The 20,103-nt window shown below is 36.0% G+C and overlaps 1 protein-coding gene across 2 annotated transcripts in view; it reads right to left on the bottom strand.

Annotated features, from left to right (window-relative positions):
* PRKD3 (protein kinase D3) overlaps positions 1 to 20,103 on the bottom strand; it is a 64,937-nt gene that overhangs the window by 7,716 nt on the left and 37,118 nt on the right. For both annotated transcript variants that reach the window (XM_037165390.2, XM_037165391.2), the window contains 10 exons: positions 18,615 to 18,798; positions 17,126 to 17,249; positions 14,774 to 14,851; positions 13,303 to 13,579; positions 10,622 to 10,674; positions 9,087 to 9,159; positions 7,848 to 7,954; positions 4,668 to 4,829; positions 4,031 to 4,129; positions 1,552 to 1,819 (listed from right to left, as the gene is read on the bottom strand). In XM_037165390.2, the coding sequence (XP_037021285.2) occupies positions 1,552 to 1,819; positions 4,031 to 4,129; positions 4,668 to 4,829; positions 7,848 to 7,954; positions 9,087 to 9,159; positions 10,622 to 10,674; positions 13,303 to 13,579; positions 14,774 to 14,851; positions 17,126 to 17,249; positions 18,615 to 18,798 (1,425 nt within the window). The remainder of the gene's footprint in view (positions 1 to 1,551; positions 1,820 to 4,030; positions 4,130 to 4,667; positions 4,830 to 7,847; positions 7,955 to 9,086; positions 9,160 to 10,621; positions 10,675 to 13,302; positions 13,580 to 14,773; positions 14,852 to 17,125; positions 17,250 to 18,614; positions 18,799 to 20,103) is intronic.

A 20,103-nucleotide genomic window follows, 5' to 3' on the forward strand; every position in this document is an offset into this window, starting at 1 on the left:
ACATACTCAGCAGGTCTTAACAAGTAAGTTCATGGTGTTCCGTATTTGGTGAAATCTTGACATATGTATTTTACCCAATTATTTGGATAAATGGACCAACTGCAAAACCAAAGCAAACATATTAACTACACTCTGCCTCTAGTTTTACATAAGAATACAACTGAAATACTGAGAAGGCCTGGACCCAGGGAAGAACAAAGTGGCATACACTATACTAGTTCCATTTCTCTTCTACATACCAGTGAACTAGCAAAGATTTTTCCGTACGAATTTTAATTATGGATTTCTCTTCAGTCTAAACACTTCAAAACTTTATTCATTGTTCTACTTTAAACAGTGGCCTACCATGTGCATTGGAATCACTTGAGGTATTTATTTAGAATGCATTTATTTAAAACATCATTGCAACTGGTGAATCTGAATCTCTGGGATAGAGCCAAAGGACGTTATAATCTCACCAAGCCTTTCCGATGTGAGAGGTCTACAGACCACGCTGCTGCAGGAGCTCTGAAATGGCTTTGGCCTCTAACCCCTTGCATGCACTTTTTCAGTCGGCCCTGCTTGTTACCAAGTGAGCCTGCTATGGTCTTACATGCTGTTCCCCGAACTTTTCCCATTTTAATAGACAATCTTTCTGCTTTGGTTGGATATTTTTGTGGAGTAACTAAAAAGACCCCCTTGTTCCCAGGGTTGGCTACATCCAGGTGGGGATACTCCCCAACAGTGGTTCTACTAAATTCTATGGGACTGCTAGATATGTTTGAAATGTATACTCTTCCTATCCATATCAGCAAACTAAAGACAGCCAACCAAGTCATTGCTGCTGGGCGCAGAACCAGGGGCAGAAAACTCAAAAGCCTCCACCAGGCAGGAAAAATACATGCCTAAAGCTTTCCAGTAGGGGTCCCCAGGAGAGCTGAAAACAAACTGGTGAGTATCTACTAACTATGAAGCTCATTCCAGATAGAAAAAATCTGAGTTCAGGATCTCCTTTCAAGGAGCCTACAATCTAGTTCTGAAGATACAAAAAGTGACTATGAAAAGATACAATAAAATATTTAAGGAAAAAATATGCCCAACTAGTAGCCAAAGTAGATCTTATACAGGTTAGAGGATGGGTTCAGGGAAGAGCCTGGTAGATGATCCACAGTTGAGGGGTCCCCAAAGTGGCAGGATTACAATAGTGGGGAGGAGGGGCTATAGGCAGGGGAAGGCCTCAGCAAAATGCAGAAAATAATTCAGAAGAGAGGACACAGCCAGGGGAGCAGTCTGGCTGGATCACAGACACAGCTGCAGCGTGGTTAGAGGGGGGCCAGCAATGTAACAGTAGTGTGACAGGGAAGGACAGCTGAGAGATTTCAGTGTTTTCAAAATGAGCCAGTTGAGACCTGGATTAATGCTATGCCTGGGAACCTAGAAAAGTGCTCAGAAATTGGTTAACTAAATTGAATTTGGAAGATGAATAGGAGATATAAAAAAGAGAAGTCAAAAAAGGCTGATGGAGTATCATAAAGATTTTTAGACTAAAAGGCACAGAGCTAATTTTTTTACCTTCACCAGAAATTTCTTTCCATGGATTTGGTGGGTACATAAATGCAGCATTTTGAATTTGGTCATTTATATCTTCATCTTCATTAAAGGGAAACGTGCCACTGAGGCTCACATAGACAATGACGCCCACTGACCACATATCTAGAGAACGGTTGTAACCTTTGCTTCTGAGAACTTCAGGAGCTAAGTAGGCTGGCGTTCCCACCACAGACCTCCTGAACGACTTTTCACCAATGATGCGCGCAAAGCCAAAGTCACACAGCTTCACCTGCAATTCAGAGGGTGGTGTGAGTTTCACAGGGTATCTATTTATGCACCTACATACACCAGTTCCTAATATGATAGTGTACTGTTTCAACACAGTTGCCAACTGTACTGATTATGAATGTGAAATAACTGTAGATAGGGAAATTATAAAATACATTTATAAGCTGTGATTCATTACTAACAGTGCATCTTTCAAAAAACCACTTTTGGATTCTAGCTTCCAGAATGCCAAATACCAGACTGGTATTTTAAGTGTTCAAAGTATTTTCATGAAATGGAGAATGCTGATCTTTTATCATTTGGAGTTTAAGATTACTTTTTCGTCATTTGTGGCAAGAATTATTGTTTCATTTTTGAATTCTCAGTGGACTCACAGTGCCTGGGCACATAAAAGTACCTAATAAATGTTTATTGAATGAAAAATAAGTTACGATATTTAAAAACTTACCCTTTATTTTGCTTAATCTTAGAATCTCTCTTCCCAAGGGTACTATATAAATTGGCAAGTAAATGAAATTTAAAATATACTTAAGAGGTTGCTTGAAAGAATAACAGTATTTTCTATGCCTGAGGAACAAATTATTGCTAATCAGATGTTTAGATTTTTAAGGTTGTATCTGAAGGCAGTCATGTCATTAACATGTCCATCTGGGAACGGAGTTCTGGAAGTGGGATAAGCCTGGCAAAGCTCAGAACACTTATCTTGCTGCCTTCTAGTAAGAGGTTCAGATTTTGGTGATGAATGATACATTCATGCTGAATAAGTGAATACCAAGCCTTTCCAGAGGAAATGCCCTGATTCATAAAATGTCTTCAGTATTTTGGGGATATGGACCTTCATACATGTTTTAGGATATGTGTTCTGTGTCACTGAATTTGGCCACTTCTCTATTTGAGCCTCCAAAGAACAAGACTACTGACCATGAAGAAATATGAACTATCCCTTTTATTTATTTATTTTTGTTAAAAGCCATAGTTTAGCTAATATAGTGATAAAGTAAAGACGACCTGGCAGTTTGGCAACTGAATAAAGAAGTATGGCCATGGATAGCACTTGAGCAAAAAAGACTACTATCAAGTAAAAGATGTTATTTTCCCTCCGTTCTTCGTGGAACAGTGGGTATTGCTAAAGCGGAAGCCATGAAGCTGGAGTTTTAGCCTTAGCTCTAAGAGTGTGCATCTTTGCCCATACTATTTTGAAGATCGAATGAGATGAAATATGAAAGCATTTTATTTAAAACATTGTACCAACTATTAGGGAATCCCTTTTGGACCTCATAGTGATAAGAATCACTTCTAATCAAATTAGCATTATAAAAGAAAGAATATGATTCTTCTTTAAAAAAGTGAAATAATTTTTAAAAATACCTTTTCTTTAAAAGGCAATTTGAGTTGAATTTACACAGTAACATAGCCATCTGCTGTTTTATTTTAGCCATTTGTCTAGTTGGACATGTTTTAAATGTACATTAAGAGTTTGGCAACAGATATTCTAGCTATTTGGAGGACTCATCAATGACATAATCATGAAAAATGTATGTACTACATACAACATAGATCCTCAGGAAAACTTCAAACTTTGGGTTATGATCCATTTTTAGGCTATGAAATAAATTTGGATCAAGACCAACATTTTTCAGTGACATGAAATCTGAGTGAAATCAGTGCATCATGCATAACGTGTACACACAATATCGTCATACGCATGCGAGTGCTGGTGGTGATGGGAAATGTCACCCTTATGTTAGTTTTGGTGGAACTGTTTACAATATAACATTCTAAAGAGCGAGAGGAGTTGGTTTACTGCCCACTAGATATCAATCTCTATTATCTCCAAAATCAAAGTTACCCTCCAGTTTGCTTTATTTCGTGGGGAGTTTGCCAGAGCAAGGAACACCTACCTACCAAGGTCATCCTCCCCCATTTCATTCCCAACCCACAGAGAAAGGTGAACTGTGAACAGTATGTGCAGGAGCTATTCCTTGGGATCTGGTTAAGTCTAAAAAGCCTTAATGAAAATAAACAATATAATTAGTAAAATCTAAATTCGAACTATTCAGGTACTAATCTTCGCTGGCAGTTAACAGGCTGAAAACCATTTCTGGAAAATGGTTATATATCTGAACCTATAGCACTGCCTCTCATTACACAGGTTTTCTGTAATGCAGTCAGCTACTTAAATGATACTGAGGGTTTGCAGAAAATATCTCACCTGAGGAAATGGCTCTGCTGATGCGAGTAGCACGTTTTCTGGCTTTAAATCACAGTGCACAATATTCTTAAAGTGTAGATTCCTCAGAGCAACAAGTATCTGTCACAGAAGGAATCAGATGTTTTTCAATGCCCGGAAAAGTTGTACCTAAACACTAATCCGACCCATTAAATGGTACAGTAATTTGAAAAGTCCACTGCAGGTCATCCACCAAAAGTGTTATTCTGTTCTTCAAGGTTAATAACTCCCACATTATGAAAAGGTAAAAATACACACAATGCTATTTCATTCTCTTAAGAATTAATCACAATATATTTAATAAAAAAATTAAAAAATAAAGTACATCACAGGGAAGACAGTCAATAATAGTCTAACAACTATGTATAGTATCACATGGGTACTAAACTTACCAGGGTGATCACTGTATAAGTTTATAAATGTCTAATCACTACATTGTACACATGGAACTAATAAAATACTTTATGTGAATTGTAATTTAAAAATTATAAAGAGAAAACAATGTTACCATAAAAGACAACTTTTGAAATAGGATAAAGTCAAAATTAAAATAAAAAACTAAGCAGTTATCTTTTACTGTCAGAAAAATTATTCTCTGGTTTTAAAAGAGTTAAAATACCTGTGTCACCATGAATTTAGTAATTCGTTCTGGAAGTCGACTTTTCTCACTGGACAGAATCATTTCCAACATATCTCCATGCAGCTTTTCCATTACTACAAAAACTCGTTCTGGGGTTTCAAACATACATTCCAGGTTTACAATCCCAGGATGGTGCAAATTCTGAAAAGTTGCAGGATTAATTGTATGGAATATATGGCACAGAAAGAAAAACAGCTTAGAAAAATAATGGAAGCAAAGGAAATAAAAAGCGTCATAGATAATGATTTTCCCAAGTCCTGGAGAGTTGAGCACTGAGGGGAAAGAATGCATCATCAGTAGAACCTGTAACTGCCTTTGTCCATTATCACCACTTTTCCTTTTCACCTTTTTAATCTTCTGATACTAACTTCATGCTGGCCATGAATAGGCACCAATTGCCAGATTTGAGTCAGTTACACATAGCTCTTTGGGGTCGGTATTTGTGAAGGTTTTTGCTCAAGAGATGGTTTTGTTTTTAAGGTACTTATTTACCTAAGTCTGGACTCCTTAATGTTGATTTGGTCCTCCCTGTTTTAGGCTCCACATCTCTGTATCTTCATCATCCTGTTCCTGGAGTACTACTGTGTTACCAGGGTTGGACAATACAAAGATGAATGTGACACTGTTTCTGCTAATAAAAAGCAACCTATCTTACTGGAGAAAAATAAAAATGTCCTCCACAGCAAATCTGAGAAGTTAGCCATGCTCGAAAACGTTCAATGGCTCTGTATTATTTCTGGGCATAAATCTAAATTCCTCTGCTTCAATTTTAAAATCTTAAAATATCTGGCTTCACTATCCCAATTCCATGTTAAATACTCTGTTTGCCCAAATGATTAAGCTCTTTATTTCTTATTAATAGAAATATATTTTTTCTTACGTTTCCCCCTTATTATTAGTATCTAATTATGCTAAGAAGGCAAACTTTTTTTTTGGCCTGTGAAATTGAACTCCATCTCTAAAATGTTTTTAAAATCTACCATCATCTCTCAATTCCCCCTGCAAGTGCCCTCATTTTAGCTCTCACATTACTTCTTTTCAGGAATACTGCAATTGTTTCCACTATACTTTACATGTGCAGCAATACTTAATCCACGGTACACCACATTATGTGTGTATGTATCTTACTCTGTAGCCTCATTAGCTTCCTGGGGGCAGAGACTGTGTCTTAATCATTTTTAACTCAATGTCTAAATTATGGTCATTTTTTTTAAAGAAATGTTTAAAAAAATGCAGAAGCACAAAATATTGTTTACTAATTGACTTAAAACAGCTTAACGTTCCAATCTGCTAATCAGCTTAAAACATCATGATATTTCAAGCAGCATTATACTTGAAGACATGCTATAATCACTCAATTCTATTCCCAGTTGGGCAATTTCAAGGAAAATAACGAGACAGATATACTGTAAAATAGTTTTTACATGTGCATTATTCAGTTACTGTGTCCCAGAATTGATAACACGGGTGAAAAGAGGTTCTGTGTTTGTAAGCAAAATGACATCAAGAAATCACGCTTTAGGAATATATCCTTAATATTTATTTTTTGCATATTAAGTTAGACAATGAGAAAGATTCCAAAGTAAGGTATGAAAAAAGATCTCTTAACAATGTATCCACTCCCTACTACAGAGTGAGAATGCTAATAATTTTCTAAGCTGGCTTTCCTTGCAGGAGGCAGCCTTGAAGTGAGCAAGGGAGCTTGGAGACCAGTCTTTGATTGTCACTCCTCTGAAAAAGAAGTGAGGCAAATGTTACTGCTAGTGGCCAATAATATAGTAAATATAAAGTTAATTACGTGTTTATAAATTTCTTACCTTCCTCTAGGAAGCACAAGTTCAGTGAGCTGTGTCTTCTTGAACTTCACCCACAAGCAGATGGGGCACTGACAGCATTAACTGTCATATCACCATGATTTCTCACATATTATGCAAAAGCTACATAACGAGTTAACAGAAACCTGCATATTATGATATTAAATATTAAAAAGATAAATATTTAAGATAAATAAGATAAACGTTTATCAAAAAATTAAAGATAAAAGCTAAATTGTGGTCTTCTAGATGACCCCCAAGAGACGTAAAAATGTTAAATGAAAATAACTTATAGATGGAGAGCAGATGACGGCTATTGGGGGGGTGGGGAGGCGGGGGGTGGAGGGACTGAGCAAAACGGAAAAAGGACGCATGGACATGAACAACAGTGACTGCTGGGGGAGGGGGATATAAGAGGACTAAATGGTAATGGAAAAAAATACAATAAAGATTAAATTTTAAAAAATTGAAAAGCAGCTTTGTATGTCAAAAAAACAAATTATTATTGCCCTTTCTCCGTAACAATCTAATTTTTTAAATAAACTGCAGTGGTTCTAATATTTTCCATTTAGCATATAAGGTACTATTCCCAAATGAAGGTGTACAACAGTTTAACTACAGGATACTGGCCAACTGTTAAGTTAGTAATGAAACCACTGACCTATCATGCCTATAAGGAACCTATTAGAATGTAACAGTGTAAGAACAGAAAGTTAATATTCATCATTTTCATTATTAAATAAAACCCACATGTTGCAAAAAAAAAAAATAGAATAGAGAGTAATTTATTTTATGGGATTTAAATCACTGCCAATATATATTTTAAAATATACCTTAATGAATTAAACTATTAAATCTTTAGAGTTTGACGTAATAACCAATACTACTTTTAAGAGGTAAACAATTCTTAAGCAGTCTTTACTTTTATAGTAACTGCTATAATAATCAAGCATCCCATCTATGAGAACTGGGTGGGTACAAAAATGACATAACCAAAAAATATGATAAATGTGTCAATTATTTTAAGCACCTGAATTAAGACTGATATTTTATTTTTTAAAGATTTTACTTATAAAAATAAGTTCTCAATAAATTACTACCATAACACAAAATAATGGCAGTCCATGTAACTCCTACCTTACTGTAATATAATTTTCCCTTTTTAAAAAAAACTGAAGGAGTTAATTCAGATGTGCACCCTGTCAGAGCCAAAAGGTCATATAACATGAGAGCAGAGCAAAACAAAACAACAGAAAACCCGAACCTTACAGGTACCAAATAGTCTGATTTAAAATTCATAAATTTAAACCCATACAAGACAACTTTTTGTATAGTTCTGTTTTACCTGTAAAATAGCCACTTCATTACGGAGTTGACTTTCCTGTTTTGTAGGAAATCTCATCTTATCAATTACTTTAATAGCCACATCCCTTCCAGTCTTTCTATGTTTTCCTAGTTAAAAAAAAGTATGGACAAGTAAGAAAAAGCAAATTGACAGCTCATACACAAAAGCTTATTGGAAAGTTGTTCACAGACACAAATTTATATAAATTTACTTTAAAAAATTTTAATTTTTAGAGAGAAGGGAGGAAGAGAGGAAGAGAAACATCAATGTGTGGTTGCCTCGTCTGTGCCCCTCCCAACCCACCCCACTGGGGACCTGGCCCACAACCCAGGAATGTGCCCTAACTGGGAATTGAACTGGCAACTCTTTAATTTGCAGGCCAGCACTCAATCCACAGAGCCACACATGCCAGGGCTAGATTTACTCTTAAGTTTCTTTTCTTGGGCTCATTTTTCTCTTTCTCCTTCACTAACTTTTAATTTTAAGAAATAAATTATGTTCTCCCCCTACAGAATTTGCGCCTTATAAAGGGTGTTTCATTATTTGAAATGGTAGGAAATTTGAATCAACTTTTTGGTGAAAAATAACCTAACTTATTAAGTAAATGAGTAACTTCCCTGACCTGGTATTCAGAGACTGTGTCAAGATGGAAACACTGTACCAATGAATTCATTTTATTCTAGGTTCACCGAATCATCGCTGAGTGATTTAACCACATATACGAGCAAGCCCTGAGGCAGTAAGGCCAACTAGGAGGTTACTGTAAATGTCTCAGCAAGTGATGACAGGGGTTTAACATTCCATTTCTTTTGTTAAGTGGATCACAGCTTAATGTACACACCCTTACATACATTAAGTTTAATACCAACAACCCTGTGAGCTATGCAGATCAGCTTTATTAACTCCACCAAACTGATAAAGATAATGAGGCACAGTGAGGTAATGACTTTGCCAATACCCTAAGTCACTGAGCAAACAGTAGACAAATGGCACTATTTGTGTGGAAAATCAGTAGGGCAAAAACTTCAATAAACAAGCCTATACAGCCCAACAAAAACCTCAAACCGCTTATTTTTCCCACACAAATATTTTTATGTATGAGCTACAGGAATAAAGCAAGGCTCCTGTGAAACTAATTTTCTAATTCTGTTAATGTGGTAAGATGTAATATCTGGCAGACGTAAAATTTCACAACTTTTCTACAGTATACACAATATTCAAATGATTTTAGTCACTTACCTCCGTAAACAATACCAAACTGGCCTGAACCAAGCACCTCATCTGCAAAGATCTGGTAAACAGTACTGATGTCCTATTTAAGAAAGAGGAAGCAGTAAGTATAATTTAACCTTTACAAAGCACTGTCAACACCTCTAACTCTTCATCCAAACACTTAAGTACACTTTCATTTTTATGACATAGGCAACTAATTTTCATAACAATATTTTATGAAACTGGCTTTCTATGTCCTAGAAAAGTAAGCCTAATTTTCATACTATCACTCTCAACGTGCAAGTACAATGAACTCTGGAGGAAGACCTTTGGGAACCCTGGCTTGTGTGGCTCAGTAGCTGAGTGCCCCCCTGGGAACCCAACGGTCACTGCTTCAATTCCCAGTCAGGGCACATGCCTAGGTTGAGAGCCAGGTCCCCCAGTAGGGGGCACACAAGAGGCAACTACACATTGATGTTTCTCTCCCTCTCTTTCTCCATCCCTTCCCCTTGGTAAAAATAAATAAATAAAATCTTAAAAAAAAACAAAAACCCTTGGGAAAAAATTCTTTGACTAAAAAAACTTAGACTGCCCTGGCTGGTGTAGCTCAGTGGATTGAGCGCGGGCCTGCCACCTAAAAGATCGTGGTTTGATTCCCAGTTGCGGCACATGCCTGGGTTGCAGGCCAGTTCCCAGCATGGGACACATGAGAGGCAACCATACATTAATATTTCTCTCCTTCTCTCCTTCCCTTCCCCTCTAAAGATAAATAAATAAAATATTTAAAAAAAAAAACAAAAAAAACTTAGACTTATTAAGTAGTGAATTAAAAAATAAATTAACATAAAAAATTAAGAACAAAGTTTTACCTATTTTACCATTATAGAAATGTTTAAAAAGAAAACTCAAAAGTTTCATATTATTAACATAGACTAATTTGGAAAGACTAATGAAAAGAGTATGTATGAGAAAAATCTATAACTTCAATCCACGTCACAATTTAATCCCTTCTTTCCCTCCCTCCCCTTTCCTTCCTTTTTTTTTTTTTTTAATTTTCTTAAACAATAGTGGTTGTCAGAAACTTCTGTGGGGGAGACACTCTCTAATGCTACTGATAGCTCTTCAGTCAAGGTCACTCTTCTGTTTGGGTATGTACTGCATTCTCCATGAAGTTCAGGACTATCTTGTTTAATTCCTAGCCAGCTCCTGTCTCATGGCAGTCACTCAAATAATTTAGTCTCCCAAGCCTCAATTTCTTCTTGGTAAAGTGGCTATATACTCAGAAATCTATCTCACTAGATTTCTGAGTATATAAAGTGTCAAGATGTCCAGTGCCTGACATACAATAATCAGCACGGCTAACCCTCGAACAATGTGAGGATAAGGGATGACAACCCCCATGCAACTGAAAATCAACATGTAACTTCTGACTCCCCCAAAACTTAACTACTTGTTGGCCCTTTGCAACTCAGGATTCAACCAACTGCAGAACAGAAATACTGTTTTTGCTCCACAGTTGGTTGAATCCATGGAGGTGAAACCTGAGGGTAATTTTTACTTACCACATTCTCCTGGATCTGACAATTAGATACAGAGATACTGGTAGACAAATCTTCTGTAAAATATAAAAATGATGTATGAGGAAAGAACAAAATTGATAGTATATGACTTAATAACATTAATATTTACTGATATGTGAATGAAATTAGTATATGAAATAGTATAAGAAATTTAAAACACTGGCTAACATGCAGTTAAAATAATATAAGTACATTTGTTAAAAAAAATTCACACATGCAACACTAATTCAGGAAGAGGGAACAGGTTCAATTATATATGGTACATCCATATGAAGGGATACTATCTAAACATTTAATAGTGTAGAGCTGTAAGTATCGAATCAAAAGGTATCCATGACATATCATTAAGTGCTAAAGGTAAGTTGCAGGGTAGTAGCATTTGAATGAAACAAACAAAAACAAGATTACTCTGGTGAGTGAGAGAGCCGGAGCTAGGGAACAAAGATTTTAGTCTTTATACATTTTTATACGGTAATTTTTAAAACATAAGAAGCATGTATGTTACTTTAATAAAAAATTTAAATATTAGGTAAATCAATATACTGACACTGAAATATATCTGACACATATTAAATAGTGGATAACAGTAAGTTACAAAAAGAACACAGAGTATGATGACATTTTTTATAAAAATATGATAATATAGTACAGGTAGTATAAGCACCTTCCCCCCTTCCTCCCCCAAACCAATAAATATACACCAAACTATTAATTGTTTTCAGAGGGGGAGATATGCAATTAGGAATGGAGGGATGTTTTATGTGTATAGGGAGCACTTTCTTTTATATATTTCTACAAAGTTTAAAGGTTTGTATTACTTGGGAAGTAAAGAAAGTATCAAGAAAAAGAGAAAGGGAGAACATGGAAAGTAAGCAAGAGACTAGATATCAAACATCCAGACCCTTAGTGACAACCAAAGAAACAAGATACAAAATTTCCTTTATAATTCTAAATATAAAAATATAAAACTTCATTAACAAGAAAATGTTAAGTAAAATATGGCTCAAAAATAAGAAATATGACTATGAAAACTCAATTTTAAGTCAATTTAAAAATATTTCAAATATTGATTAATGAAACAAAAAAGACAGAGCATCAACAAAATTAATGTGTTTAAAACTGCTTTTCAGTAGTCAGTTTCCTAGTTTAAATCAGTATTTAGTTTCAAAGGCCTTCCCAATCTAGCTCAATTGAGTTTTTTCCATTTTAAATCATTTTTATTTTCCAATTACACTTAACAACAATATTGTATTGGTTTCAGTGATTAAATATAATATTTCTTACAAAGTGATCATCCCAATAAATCTCTCACCCATCTGACACCATACATAGGAGAGATTTAAATGTAGAGGCCAAGATCACATAGCTCCTAAGTGGCAGAACTAGGGTTTCATTCTCCAGAATCCTCCCTCTTAACCCTTCTCCAGTTCTGCTTTTAGAAACCCTTAACCCTAGGGAGGAAGTCCCTAAATCCAATAATATGTATACCTTGTGTGTATGTGTGTGTATTACATAGAGGAAAAGGTCTATGATTTTAATTAAAATATACTTAAGTTCTGTCTAAAATCCCTCCAAACTTGAGGAGCACTGCGAACATCCATCCATTCACCCTTTGATGATATCAGACGCCAAACGTGTTCATGGTCATTACATTTCTCCCTTTGATCACACTGTCTCCTCGACTAGAGAACACTACCCCATCCACCTCTGCCATTTAGCCCTGCCTGTCCTCATCTACCTGAGACCCAAGCTCAAGGCCCAAATCAGGTTCTTCTACCAGGAAGGCTCTGTTTACTCTTCCAATCCACTTCGAGTAATGCGTCACTCATTTCTGCACTCTACTGCTTCATGCTACCATCCAACACTTGTGTATATGTCTTTTCTCCTTAAACAGCCTTTAAAATTTCTGGTTTTCTTTTGTATTCTAGCTCAGGACTTAGCATAATGCCAAGAATAGCTGCACAAAATACAGCTGAACTGAAATAAATTATACGTAGAAACTGGTTGATGTCTGTCTCAATTTAGCTATATTTATTTAGTAAATAAATTGTGTTTCCCCATAAGTAACACACCAGTGGAGGAAAAGTGCCATTCTACGATGGCTTTCTGATTTAGTGTTCAACTGAACCTTCACCAAATTTTGTTGGTGCCAAGGACATATGTTTCCATAATTTAAAAATATTTCCGAATGTTTTAATTCAGTTAAAAGAAATAGAGCATTTCTGACTTCACAGATTTCAAGAGCATGTGAACAAAACCATAACACTTTATAGCCTGTTATTAAACCAAAATACTAATACTAGTAGTTAATCCAACAATGATTCACGGATGGATGCTAAACACTGTTATATGTCCTCCTTCATTTAATACTGACCATTCTATAAAGTAATATTTTAGAATGGTACAGTACTTGTCAAAGATCACACAGTAAAAGTTGGCCAAGCCAGGGTTTAAATGTAGGGAGACAGACCCTGGAGCCTGGCTCTAGGGGACTTCATGTACACCTTATAGCCAACATAACTGTATAAAGGAATTAAACTTTAAGCTTTGTTAACACCAAACAAAGCTTAAAATGAGCATTAAAAATACAGAAGATATGACCACATCACAAAATGCTTAAGAACCGAAGGGAGAGAAAAGCCATCAACAAGCATACTGCTTACTGTGATCTTTCCCTTGTCCTGGAGAAGTGCAGACACTGGCTTGAGGAGTAACAGGCATGAGAGCCTGGCGAATTGCTTTTTCCCAGCTCTGTGCTACGTCAAGTCCAACTCCAGTGGCAGCAAGAACAGGATTGTGAGAGCTATCTCCAATGTTCTCACCAACAAAGTATACCATAGTATCAGTGATGATTTCAAAACAGTGTGGGCTGCTGCCTTGTGAAATGTTTGTGAGATCCTGTGGCGAGGATATGCGCAGAATTTCTGAAAGTGGAATTTCCTGAAGTAAAAATGAAGCATTAGAAAATATAAAACTTTGTTTTTATTTTCAATATACTAAACAATAAAAACAGGCATTTCTAATAAATGCTATTAATAAAACACGTATGTGGCCCATGGAACATACAGTCAAGTCTTGTGATAGTATTTTCCTTGAATCGATCGTCTGCACGCTCAGCAAGGCCAGAGGCAGAGCATGAAGTACCATAACTGTCAGTGATTCCCTATCGCAGGTCATTAGAATGCAAGGAGGGAGAGGATTTAAGAAGCCAATGGCTGCTGTAGACAATACATGTCACTTTCCAAATGTCATTAAATCAACTCAGCAACTACTTTTATACTGGCTGCTGGCTACAAGATACAAAATGGGCAAAAGTAGGTTTACAGTTGTTTGTATGGAAAATACAACAATAATTATTAAACAGTAACACAAGAATAAACCCTGTCTGCACACTCACAACTGTAAACCTACATTTGCCCCACACTGTAATTCCCCAAAAGAACAAAACAGACATAATAGCAGCAAATGAGAATGTCTGATTCTGTCCATAGCTGTAACAATCATTTACGGTTAGTCCACTCCCTAAGGCAAAAAAAAATTATCAAATAAATCCCAACTAACTTTAAGTCATTTGTTCTAGTCTCTTCCTGACCAATACAATTACAATCATGTTGGTGTCAGTCAGTGACATGGCAAAATGTGGAGCAAGCCAAGCACAGAATACTGTACAAAGTAGATGAAGAGCCAAAAGAAGCATCTGGGAATTGGGATTTAGGGTAAAATGGAAGGTAAGAGAAACAATACCATGCTGGCCTGTCTGGACACACAGTGATCAAGTGAGTTTCTGAACAGTTTAATCTAAATCACAGTACCAGAAGTAAAGCAGCAGCAACCTGACAGGCAAACCCAAAACAGAGACACACACACACACAAAACAGCCTTTGGTGGCGGAACTGCTGCGGGGAATGAGTGGGACGGGCAGGGGACAGGTACTTCAACAACAAGGAGCTGAACAGTGACTCCTAGAAACTATTAGGCAGAGTCGTAACAGGTATATTCCAATATAACAATTAATGAATATATTAATTGTTATATTCAAATATAACAATTAATATATTAGTACAAATATATTCAGATATATTTGGAAAACATACTATTTTAATGCACATATATTTAAAAATGTGAAATCTTTACCTTATAATACTTTGATCCAGATTCATTTTGAAACAATGTTAGACATTTGCTGTCAAGTCTCCAATAATGCCTCTTCCTCTAAAAAATAACATAAAACTGAAGTTCAAATAATGATTCCTCCCAAGTACCTTTCCTTTTCATTTCTATTCATAAATTTGTACTTTTTAATAGGTTTAAAATTCATGAGGTTCAAAATTCTGAAAATATAGAAGATACACAGTGAAACGTATACTCCCACCACCACTCCTACCCTTACACATAGACATCAATATTGCCAACTTTTGGGAATCCTTTTAGAGAACTTTATACGTGAACACACAAATATATGTGCATTACACACACACAGGCATGGAATTCACCTACTGGCTAAATTTCTAAAGGCTGGCTTGCTGGGCCAAAAGGTATGTTTACATGTAATTTTGCTTGACATTATTAAATTAACCTACATAAGATTTCACCCAATTTAAAGGTTAATCAGTAACACGAGTGCGTGTTTACTCACGCCTTTAAATATGCTGTATGTTATTAAACTGTCTGATGCTTGATATACTGATAAATAAAAACTGGTATTTAGTGAAAATTTAAGTTGTATCTTAAGATCGGTCTATGTTTAAGAGTCATTTGTATTTTCCTATCTGTGAACTCTGTTCGTAATTTTTTCACGTAGTAATATGTATTCAGGATTCCTCCATGTCTTTTCATGGCCTGACAGCTCATTGCTTTTTAGTGCTGAATAATATTTTGCTGTCTGAATGTACCACAGTTCACTTATTACTCACCTACTAAAGATTACTTCAATGCTTCCAAGCTTTGCAATTATGAATAAAGGTAATATAAACATCCATATGCAGGTTTTTGTATGGATATAAATTTACATCTTCTTACAGTAAACAACAAAGAGTGTGAAATTCTAGATCATATGATAAGAACATGTTTAGTTTTATAAGAAACTGCCAAACTGTCTTCTGAGGTGGCTGTACCAATCTGCATTGCCGTCAGCAATGAATGAAAAGTGCCTGTTGTTCTATATCCTCACCAGCATTTGGTGTGTCAGTGTTCTGGACTTCAACCATTTTAACAGGTGTATAGTGGTAGCTCATTTTAATCTGCATTTTCCTGACAACATATACTGTGGAGCGTCTTTTCCTGTACTCACTTGCCACCTGTGTACCTTTGTTGGTGAGGTATAGGTCAAGGTCCTGTGCCCATTTATAAAAAAATGTTTTTATCTGTCCTAGCTTGTGTGGCTCAGTGGACTGAGTGCCAGCCTGCAAATCAAAGGGTCACTGGTTCAATTCCCAGTCCAGGGCACATGCCTGGGTTGAGAGCCAGGCCCTGGTAGGGGGTGTGTGAGAGGCAACCACACACACTGATGTTTCTCCCCTTTCTCCCTCCTTTCCCCTCTCTAAAATAAATGAAAAAAATAAAAAGATTTTTTTATCTTCATCCAAGGATATGTTTGATTTGAGAGAGAAGAGAGACACTGATGTGACAGAGAAACATGATTGGCTGCCTCCCATTTATGCCCAACTGGGGATCGAACCCACAACCTAGGTATGTGTCCTGACTGGGAACCAAGCCTGCAACCTTCTGGTGTACGGGACAGTGCTCCAACCAACTGAGCCACCTGGCTAGGGCTGAGCCCATTTTTTAAATTGTAGTGTTTTCTTACACTTGAGTTTCAAGAGTTTTTTGCATATTTTGGAAAACGGTCTTTTATCAAATGTCTCTTGCAAATATTTTCTTCCAGTTTGTGGCTTGCCTTTCCATTCTCTCTCCTTTTTTTGTATGTGCTTTTCTTTTCTTTTTTAAAAATTTTTATTTAGTTATTTTTCAAGTACGGTTTTCTGCTTATTTCTCCCATTCCAGCCCACCCCTCCCCCATGCACCCCACCTCCCTCCATTCTCTTGACAAGTGTCTTCAGTAGAGCAGAATTTTTTAACTTTAATAAAGTACAGCTTATCAATGATTTCTTTCATAGGTTATACATTTGGTGGTGCAAAAGGTTATGCAAAGGGTCTATTCTTACACCCTTTAGACTCTACTGCTACACCAGTTCACAATACAGGAAATATTCTGCCTTTTAAAAATCTTTACAAATAATTTCAGGGGGAAAGGGGAAAGGTTTACAGGAACAAGTATAGAGGACACATGGACAAAAGCTAGCGGGGGTGAAAATGGGAGGGAGGGGGGAGGGCTGGGAGTAAGACAGAAAACTGTACTTGAACAACAATTAAAACTTAAAAAACCTTTACAAATATACATATGAGATTCTCATTTTGATTTAAAAACATACAATACAGAACATACCAAAGTTTCACTACCATATTTAAACGTCTGTGATTACTGACCAAGGTGTCCCTGCTGGTGTAATGGACCATCCATCCTTCCTTCACCATGGTGCTGCTCTTCCTCTTCGTGTGCTTGATGGACTGTACGACCCTCATCAGTGGAATATTATTGCTTGTGGAAGGACTAAAAAATATTTAATATTTATAATAAATATTGATAATTATAATTAGAAAATCATAAACATACTATAAGTTAATCAAGCCTTTTAAAAGATAATGAACTAAAAATTTTCAAAATATCTTAGGAAGACAAACAGTGGCTTCAGGAAATAAATTTATTGTTATGCTGATACACAGTTGATCTATAAAAGATTAAGATAACACTGTAAGTCCCGATTATTTGCCACAGGTATTTCTGGAGGTCACAAGGCACAAGGAAACAATGAACAGAGCAGAAGGAACCCTCCCCAGTTAGAAGATCTGGAGCCCAGGAGCGAGTCCCACTGGGGACCACTGTTGAGAAAGCGTCCTGTCCCAGGCAGCATGATAAATTAGTCAATTCACAACCAGGCAAAAGCAAGTATACCTAGACTCAAATCCTCGTGGCTCAAAAGTCAAGTTCTATTGTTTATGTTGATAGCAAAAAGTACTTCTGGAAGAAAATATTGAAAAGAGAATTATTTGCAGATATTAAGAAAACAGTGTAATGAGCCACAGTGGGTTACACTGAAACATAGGTAACAGTGCAGCTGGAAAAAAAGAGTAATTCGGGGAGTGTGTATGAAAAAAACACTGTTTTTGAATTTCGGTCTTGAACAGTTAAATCCTTTCTCTTAAATTTATGAAGTATTCCTGCTCAGGAAGCTACGTTTTCTCAACAGTCTCCAAACTGGGTAAACGAGTTGTAGTTAATAATGATAAGATAATAAGACCTGAATTTAAGGATAAGTCAAGCTGAATAAATGATAACACTGCCACGTGAGACTGATAAACGACCCATTTCTCTTAAATACATCTTTGTTGACAATGAGAAACAAAATTTGCCAAAATGTTACTATTCTACTATGAAGTAGTACATTCTACGGGGCTGTATATACAAAATACTGAATTTGTTACAAGATATTTAAAAGTTTTATAATCAAATACCATTTTTACAAAGTGCTAAAAGGCACATTCCTACTTTGTTTCCAACATCGGATAATCTACCGGTGTAAAGGCTGTGTGAAGCTGGTGGCTTTACCTGGTGCTTCAATTCTGGCAGCTACGGGAGCTGTTTCACAGCTAGATATCACATCTAGACTGTATTTAAATAAAGCATTTTTCTCTTTAAAAAAACAGAATTACCATACCTTTCCACCTTGAGTGGATGGCAAGGGTGACAATTTATTTCAGAAATACTGTGGTGCATGTGAAAGAATTAGCCGCAATTTATTTAGATTTTAAATTTGGTTCCACTTAAAGAGATGTGGATTTTTCCTCATTAATGAAACTCCTGGACCAACTCTGCATTTGGAAGTACAATAGCTTACAATACCTAAACGTGAATTACCTGATTGTTTTAACAGCTTCTTCATCTCTTTCCACATCAAGATCGGACGGATCCAGGAAGAACATTTTATCTTCTGGGGGAGATGGCTCTTCTGTGTCGTCCAAGCCCCTACTGCCATCACTGTTGATGTCACTACTGTCAATGTCCATCGGCACATCTGTATCTGCTCCCAGACTGGAAGGTTCTGGCAAAGTTTTAAATGAACGTCAGAGTATTATACTAATGAGATACCAATACATCTAAATGGAAACATTATTATTAAATATGAAAAAAAGTTTTAAAACTCTTAAATGAAAAGGCAGGAAATATCTTTATGATTTAGGATAAAGAAATATTTCTTAAGAAAGATAAAAATGCACAAACTATAAGGCAATAGAAGCAATTTATCTGATTATATTAGAATTTTACATTTCTGTATGACACAAGATACTAGAAGCAAAGTAAAAGATTTACCCACTACTATCATACTTGTGACCAACTGACTTTCTACAAGGGTCTAAGGCAATTCAGTATAAAAAGAATAAACAGTCTTTTCAATAAATGATACCAGGACAAGTGGAAAGCTACATGTAAAAAAGTGAAATTGGACCCCCTTCCTTAATAAAATACAAAAATGAACTTAAAGCAGATCACAGACCTAAATATAAGCTAAAATCTATAAAACTCTTAGAAGAAAACATAGGAACAAATCTTTGTGGCCACAGGTTAGGCAAAGCCTTCTTAGATATCTATAGCACCAAAAGCATAAGTGACAAAAGAAAAAATAAGTAAACTGAACTTTATCAAAATTAAAAACTTGTGTTCTGCAAATGATACCTCAAGAAAGTAAAAATACAGCCTACAGAATGAAAGTATTTGCAAATCACATTATCAATTAAGGAATTTGTATCCAGACAATTTAAAGAACTCTTACAATTCAATAATAAAGAGATAAGTAACCTAGGTAAATGGGCAAAATATCACAACAGATATTTTGCCAAAGCAGATGTAAAAATGACCAATAAGTACATGAAAGGTTGTACAGTAACAATTAGCCATTGGGGAAATGCAAATGAAAACCACAATGAAATATCGCTTCATGCTCACTACGAGAGCAATAATCAAAATAACACAGTAACAAGAGGTGGCGAGGATGAAGAGAAATTAGAATCCTTACACACTGCTGCTGGGAGCGTGTAATAGTACAGTTGCTTTGGAAAGCAGTTCAGTAGTCCTCCAAATGTTAAACACAGAGTTTATCCTGTGACTCAACAATTCCACTATAGATATCTACCCAAGTGAAATGAGAACACATGTCCACAGAAATTATGCTCAAATGTTCATAGCAGCATTATTCATAACGAATCCAAACTGGATACAACTCAAATGTTTATTGACTGGTGAATGGGTAAATAAAATGTAGTACTTTCATGCAGAGGAGTATTATCAATAAAAAATGTTACGATATGGCTAAACCCTGAAAACATTATGCTAAGTGAAAGAAACCACT

The sequence above is a fragment of the Artibeus jamaicensis genome, unplaced genomic scaffold, assembly GCF_021234435.1.
Source record: "Artibeus jamaicensis isolate MK-2021 breed Jamaican fruit bat unplaced genomic scaffold, CSHL_Jam_final contig_465, whole genome shotgun sequence".
NCBI lineage: Eukaryota > Metazoa > Chordata > Mammalia > Chiroptera > Phyllostomidae > Artibeus > Artibeus jamaicensis.